At 34.0% G+C, this 7,635-nt stretch overlaps 1 protein-coding gene across 1 annotated transcript; it reads left to right on the top strand.

The window, feature by feature from the left end:
- The first annotated feature begins 857 nt into the window (after positions 1-857).
- Positions 858-1,796, top strand: LOC141519066 (olfactory receptor 4C46-like). Its single transcript, XM_074231535.1, has one exon. It carries the CDS (start codon positions 870-872, stop codon positions 1,794-1,796), a length of 927 nt encoding a protein of 308 aa, XP_074087636.1. The 5' UTR covers positions 858-869.
- The last annotated feature ends 5,839 nt before the right edge of the window (positions 1,797-7,635 follow it).

Here is a 7,635-nt window from a genome sequence, read left to right as displayed (position 1 = left end):
TACACATCTACATAGACATTGACTTAAAAGGCCTCCCACTGCATCTGGGGCCAGCTCCAATTGTCCTGTTCTATCTGTTCTATATCTGGCCTCTAGACCCAGACTCTGGGGAAGAAAGTGAAGCTGGTGCCTGCACAGCCCTGTCTTACTTAAATCTATTTCACTTGCATGTCTTGCTATCACTTCCCTGATGTCATGGTCCTCTTTGAATACAAAGGGCAAATAGCACCAATAATATCTATATATATTATCTATAATAGTATAATTATATGCTGTAGGTTATATATACATAACATACATGTATATATATACATATATATATGTGTATATATATATATATATATATATATATATATATATATATATATATATATATATATATATATACACATATATAATGGAATCCTCCATCACCACACTTAGCTCCTCTCTTTGGAACCTAGTAATGCATTATTTTTTTTTTGCATTTCTATACAATTCACATCAGAGGATAGATTTAGAAGTGGAAGGAATTTCAGAGATCAGCTTCCAATGTAAATGTCTAATTTTCAAATGAACAAACGGAGACCCAGAATAGAGACATGACTTTCCCAAGCTGGCCTAGTTGGTAAGAAGTAGAACCAGGCCTTGCCTTTTTGGCTCTTGGTACAGTACACAAACAATTGCATATTACTCCCTCCTTTTAAATAAGAAAAAGCATTTTGTAAAAAAATCATTCTGTTATTGTTTATTCAATTTGGCAAAAATCATTTTGTCCTCTAGAGAATTCTTATGGGAAATATATTCAAAGTTATCAATAGTAACAGTGACATTTATTTTCACAGACACGAAGTCTTCATGCACTGCTCATCTTGACTCTGAATAAATACATGGAGACTAAGAGGAATGTAACAGAATTTATTCTCTTTGGACTTACTCAGGATCCTAGTTTGGAGAAAATTGTTTTTGTCATGTTTTTCATCATCTATATTATAACCCTGGTGGGTAACATGCTTATTGTGATCACCATTATTTCCAGCCAAACTCTGGGCTCCCCTATGTATTTTTTTCTTGCCTTCTTATCCTTCATAGATGCCTGTTATTCATCCGTTACAGCCCCCAAAATAATCATCAATTCAATGTCTGCCAGCAAAACTATCTCATATGAAGCCTGTATGACCCAACTCTTTACAGAACACTTGTTTGGGGGTTCAGAAATCATCCTGCTTACAGTTATGGCCTATGACCGCTATGTGGCCATCTGCAAGCCTCTGCACTATATGACCATCATGAGCCGCCGTTTATGTATCCTCCTCGTCATGGTGGCCTGGGCAGGAGGCTTTCTTCATGCCCTGATCCAGCTCCTTTTTACCTTCCAATTGCCCTTCTGTGGTCCCAATGTGGTCGATCACTTCATGTGCGACTTGTACCCTTTGCTTAAGCTGGCCTGCACGGATACCCATGTCCTGGCTCTGCTGGTGGCTGCCAACAGTGGGCTCATCTGCATGTTAAACTTCCTGATGTTGCTGGTTTCCTATGTGGTCATCCTGCTGTCTCTGAAGTCCCATAGTGCTGAGGGCCGGCGCAAAGCTCTTTCCACCTGTGGCGCTCACATCACTGTGGTTGTGCTATTTTTTGTCCCCTGCATTTTCATGTACATGCGTCCTCTGACATTCTTCCCTATTGACAAAACTGTAGCTGTATTTTATACTCTTATCACCCCCATGCTAAACCCTTTAATCTATACTCTGAGGAACAAGGAGGTCAAAAATGCTATGAGGAAGCTCTGGAACACAAGGGTGACAATTGATGACTAATGAATGTCCTGCCATGAAATAAGATTGTGAATATGAATTGAACAGGGCAAAAGGGCAAGATTTTTCTGATGGTCTGTGAAGTCCAGTAAATTAATAGCCAATACTACACAAGCATTTATTAAATGCTTACAGTATGCTCTTTGGTAAGCAATGAGGATATAAGGGGGCAGTGAGAACAAAAAAAAATTCTATTCTCAGGGAGCATTCTAGTGAAGGAGACCCCATGTAAAAAAACATAAAAATTATAGATACATAGAGAGATACATAGGTAAATACATACACATATATAGATAGAAGATAAATAGATGGATAGAAGGATACGCAAACATGTGCACATATATGGAGAGAAAGTAGATGACATACATGAAGCTGAAAGGGATGTCAAGTATACATATATATACATACATATATATATGTATATATATATATATATATGAGAGAGTAGATGGTATTGATCTGGAATTGATGTCTATATATATATATATATATATATATATATATATATATATATATATATATATATATACATATGTAATATAAAATGAGAATGAGGGAGTGAGAGTAAAAGTGAGAGCAAGAGAGAGACCAGAGACAGCCAGAGAGAGAGAGAGAGAGAGAGAGAGAGAGAGAGAGAGAGAATGCCAATAATTTGAAAGGGATACCATTAATAAGAGGTTGTGGCAGTGATAAGGGATACAGCAACACCAGGAAAGCTTCGCTATCTTAAAGAAGGTGGATTTTCAAATTAGTATTAAGGGAAGGCAGGAAATGAAAGAGACTGAAGTGAGGAAGCAGAGAATTCCAAATCACAAAGGGACCAGTGTGTAGTTAAATTGAACATTTCATAGAGGAAAGTAAGATATAAGAATGTTTAGTGATTGTAGCATATTGTATTATGAAGACCTTCAGATTACAGATTCCATAAACAGATATCCTAGATATAAGAGGAGTTACTGTGACTTTTTGAGAATATAATAAAGTGATCAGAGCTACACTTCTCAAACAGCCCTTTAACAATTGGATGGAAGATGGATTGAACTTAATTTAGGGATTGAAAAGAATGACATGGCAATTTGACCATATTAGGTTTAAGAATATATGCCAAACACACTAAAAGAGGAAAATAATTCAAATTTTGAATAAAAATATTTATTATATCTCTTGAAGTAGCAAAAAGTTAGAAACTAAGAGGAACTTCTGTAGAAAATCTTTACACTTTAAAATCATAAGTGAGAGAACCTCTGTCTCTAGGGTGAATGGTTTCTCTCAGTGCTTGAATCAAACTTCTATATCTGTACCTGATGTTACCCAGTCTCCTCTCCATATTGTCTCTAAAGTTTTCATAAATGAATTATCTTATTTTAAATTTTAATCAATGATAAAGATGAATTCTAAGAATTAATATAGCAAAAAATAGAGATAATAATGTAATGGAATATTATTGTCCCATAAAAATGACAAAAAAGTTTGTTTTCACAGAAACATGGAAACTTATAAGAATTCATATGGAATGAAAAGATAAACATAAAAACAAAAGCATTGTGGAGACAAACAGCACTGAAAAGCATGAATTTTAGTCCAGATAATGCTCAAACATGTTTCCAGAGGAATGATGTTGATGGTGATGATGATGATAATGATGGTGGTGATGGTAATAAAAATTATATTGACAATGATAATATTATTTATGTACTGCTTTAAGGTTTACAAAGCACTTTACATTTGGTGACTTCTTTGATAATAACAATCATACTATAAAGTAGATGATTTTAGAAATGATGAAAGTGAGGTTGAAAAGTTAAACTAGAGATCATGTGTAGTTAGAAAGAATGAGATTTGGTCTTAGATTTAATGTGTGGTCGGTGAGAGTGAGAACTGAGAATAATGCCTAGATGATTCTTGGTGACTGGGAAACTGACTGTGAACTCCATGGGCATAGGAATGTTTTGAAGCAGGTAGGGCTTGAGGAAAAAGATAAGTACTGTTTGGATATACTGAACTTGAGATACTTATAAGGCATCCAGTTGGAGACTTATGATAATAGCTTATTAAAGAGAGGTTAGGGCTGGATATATATAAAATTGAGAATCATTTACATATATATCATATTTGAAGCAAAGGGAATTGTTAAGATTACCGAATGAAAAAGCATTAGAGTGAAAAGAAAAGATAACAAAGATAACCAGGGAAATAAATTGGGCAGTTGTTTTTATTGTTGAGCTGTTTTCATGTCTTTATGTCTCCATTTGAGGTTTTCTTGGCAAAGATACTGGAGTGTTTTGTCCTTTCATTCTGGAATCCTTTACAGATGAGGAAACTGAGGCACACAGGGTCAAATGACTTACCTAGGGGCATGCAGCTAGCAATTGTTTCAGGCTAGATTTGAAAGTACAAACATGAATGTTCAAGACCCCAGGCCAATAATCTATCTATTGCACCACCTAGCTGCCTGCTGATTAAAGGAATTAACACAGTTGAAGACCAGACTTAGAAGTAGGCAGAGGAGAAACAGAAGGTAGCAGGTCACCAAAACCTTGCAAGGAGAGAAAGTCAGCAATAAGACCAGCAATCATATGAAATGCTTTGGAAAGGTCAAGGAATATCAGGATAGAGAAAAGGCAATTAAATTTGACAAGCAAAAATCAAATAAAAATTTGGAGAGAAAAACTTTAATTGAGTACTGAGAATATAAAAAGATTATAAAGGTTTTAGAATTCAATTCAGCAAATATTGATTAAGCAGCTACAAAATACCACACATTGAGCTAAGCAGTGGAACTACATGTACTAACTTTGTACCTTTTAAGTAAAAAATGTTATGTATACAGCTTGCTTTTCCCTGGGTTCCACTCCCCTCACACCTCTACATCTTTGAATTTCTAGTTTTCTTTGATGCTCAGCTTAAACATCTCCTCTCACATAAAACTTTTTGCTATTCTCCTAGATGCCTACAACTTCCTTAAAAAATGCTGTTGCATGTACTTTGCATATATCTATGCCTTCTGGACAGTTACATATTTTCTAAACAAACTAGACTATATTTTCACTGAGTAAAGAGATAAAGATCGCATATAGTAGGCCATGATTACTTGCATAACCACATATGTTGATTGGTCAATTGATAACTTTAAAAAGTTTTACTGGTAGATTTTTTAAGTAAAGTTACTTATGAATAATCGTCTCTTTCATGAAAAATCACTTATAATGAACAGAGTCAGCAGTTAGGTCACTATGTAGAAGAGGAGATGGAGAAGAAGAAGAAGAAGAAGAAGAAGAAGAAGAAGAAGAAGAAGAAGAAGAAGAAGAAGAAGAAGAAGGAGAAGAAGAAGAAGAAGAGGAGGAGGAGGAGGAAGAGGAGGAGAAGGAGAAGAAGAATGAGGAGAAGAAGAAAGAAGGAGAAGAAGAAAAATAAGGAGAAGAAGGAGTAGAAGGAGAAGAAGGAGAAGGAGGAGGAGGAGGAGGAAGAGGAGGAGAAGAAGAGGTAGAAGAACAAGAAGGCTGATATGTATATATATATATATATATATATATATTACATTCATATTTATATACATATGTATATACATACATGGAAACATGTTTGTATTGTTTATATGGACTGAAAAGAGGTAAATAGAGCTATAGGTTGATAGATATAGTTGTCTCCATCATTTGAATATAATCTCCTTGAGGACAAGAAGAAAGGCACTTTTTTATACCTAGTTCTTCAAAGATTTCCTGCATAATAAGTTTTTAAGGCATTTTATTGAGTAATTCATTGTTCTAGTTGGATCTTACCTTTATTGCCAAACTATATTTTCTATAAAAACCAAAATTTCCAGTTTTCGATATAATAATGCATACATAATTGTCAACATGCCTATAATCTCAGATTGCCATTTTATGCTTCCTGTTTGACTAAAACATTTATATCATAAGCTAACAATGAAGTTAAATAGAGCTTTAGACCAAATTTGTTTGTTCTCTATGGCCCTATTTACCCTAGCAATAAATTCTTTATAAACCAGCCACACCTTTTCTTTCCTTTTTCCCATGACTTGTCAAATATCTGATAGCAATAACTACTCAAATTTAGTTAGAATTGGTTAAAAACTCAAAGAAGGTTTTTTTTTTCCCCTTGAAAATTTGCATTAAATTTTAATTGCATCTTGACACTATCCTTCAGCCACTCATAAAGGGAAAAACATTTAGGAATCAAAAGACACACACATAAAATACTAAATAGGTCATTGGAATTGATAGAAAGATATAAGATAGGTCTAGAGTGCATGTACGTACATATGTATGTATGTATGTATTAGGCATGTTACATAATGCAATGGCAGTTGGAGTTATAGATATATTTTAGATCTGTATTTTATCCATTTTTACATTAAGTTGAATTTATTTTATCCTAATTTTTGTTCTCTTTCTCCTTCATAATACTAAATTTTACAACTCTAAAGCTTTTGAACTATCTGGTCTGTATATTTGGAATTCTTCACCTCTTTGTTTTTGTACTTTAGTTGGCTTCCTTCAAGATTTCAATACAAAATTACATTTTGGAGGGAATTTTCTGGTCGCCCAGATTGAAGTCATCTTTCTTTCTAATCTAAATCTACTTTTTCTCTACTCTGTCATGTATATGAGTATATGTATGTATATATATTATATATATGTAATTTTTATAAACACACCTACAAAAATACACATATGTATGTATCTATTTACTAATACATGGATATATGTCTACACATATGTTCATATATAAATGCATACCTATACACAAGTCTGTATCTGATTATCTCCTCATTAGAATGGAAGCCTGAGAACAGACATTGTTTTTTTAATTGTCTTTGTATCTCCAGTAAAAAATAACACAAACAAACAAACGCAAATCTTACTGGCACAGTAAGTATTTAGTGAACTCTTTGTTGAATGATTGATCCAGTTTAACTCTCCCATTTTTTAGGAAGAAGAAAATGATGTCATGGAAATTAAGCAAATTTCTCAGGTCACTAAAGCTGACTTTGGAACACAGGTATTCTGAATTTAGAGCTGAAATTCTTTCTTCATATAACACTGTGTTGTGCGTAATCTAGTGTCATCTTCCCTATTGGTATAGATGTATGCCATATGTTTCTGATGATGATGTTTGTCCTTCATTCTCAACGAAAGCTATGATGCTAGGGAGATACTGCCATGACAAGCACATGAATTGAATTTGAGTGGGGGGATGTGCTAAGTCACCAGTCTTACTTTCTTCTCAGGAACAATATGCTCAAGTGATCAGGTAGGAATCAGAATGACTGGAGAAGGGCTTAGACAGGAAGCAATCAGTATCAAATGACTTGCCCAGGGTACCACAACTAGTCAGCATTAAGTGTATGAGGTCCAACTTAAACTCCTGCCCTCCTGACTCCAAGGTGAGTATTCTATCCTCTGTACCACCTAGCTACCCTATATTTCTAGATTAAGAATTACTGTCACTTTAAGACTCTTCCCTTTCAGATGGAACAGTTTTATTCAAAAACTTATTATGCATAATGAAAAAAATAAATAAATGGGCAGATTATATACAAAATTTCTCCTTTCATAGATGAGCAGAATGATTCTTGAAAAGGGTAAGAGAAGAACTTTTGTCTACAGTGTGAAAAATTAAAATTTGGATATAACCTTTGACTTTTTATTTCCTTATTTATAGAAACTACCAAATTCATGAGGAAATTGTGATGAATATATTCTCAAATGTTTAAAATGTGTAGACCTAAGAACTGATATGTCTTACCACAAATCATCAAATATAACTCTTTGTTTCATATTAAATGTAAACATTTCGAGTCATTCTTATACAATGAAGT

This window comes from Macrotis lagotis, chromosome 3, assembly GCF_037893015.1.
Source record: "Macrotis lagotis isolate mMagLag1 chromosome 3, bilby.v1.9.chrom.fasta, whole genome shotgun sequence".
Classification (NCBI taxonomy): Eukaryota; Metazoa; Chordata; class Mammalia; order Peramelemorphia; family Peramelidae; genus Macrotis; species Macrotis lagotis.
The sequence above is the reverse complement of the archived record's forward strand: the minus strand, read 5'-3'. Positions and strand labels throughout refer to the sequence as shown.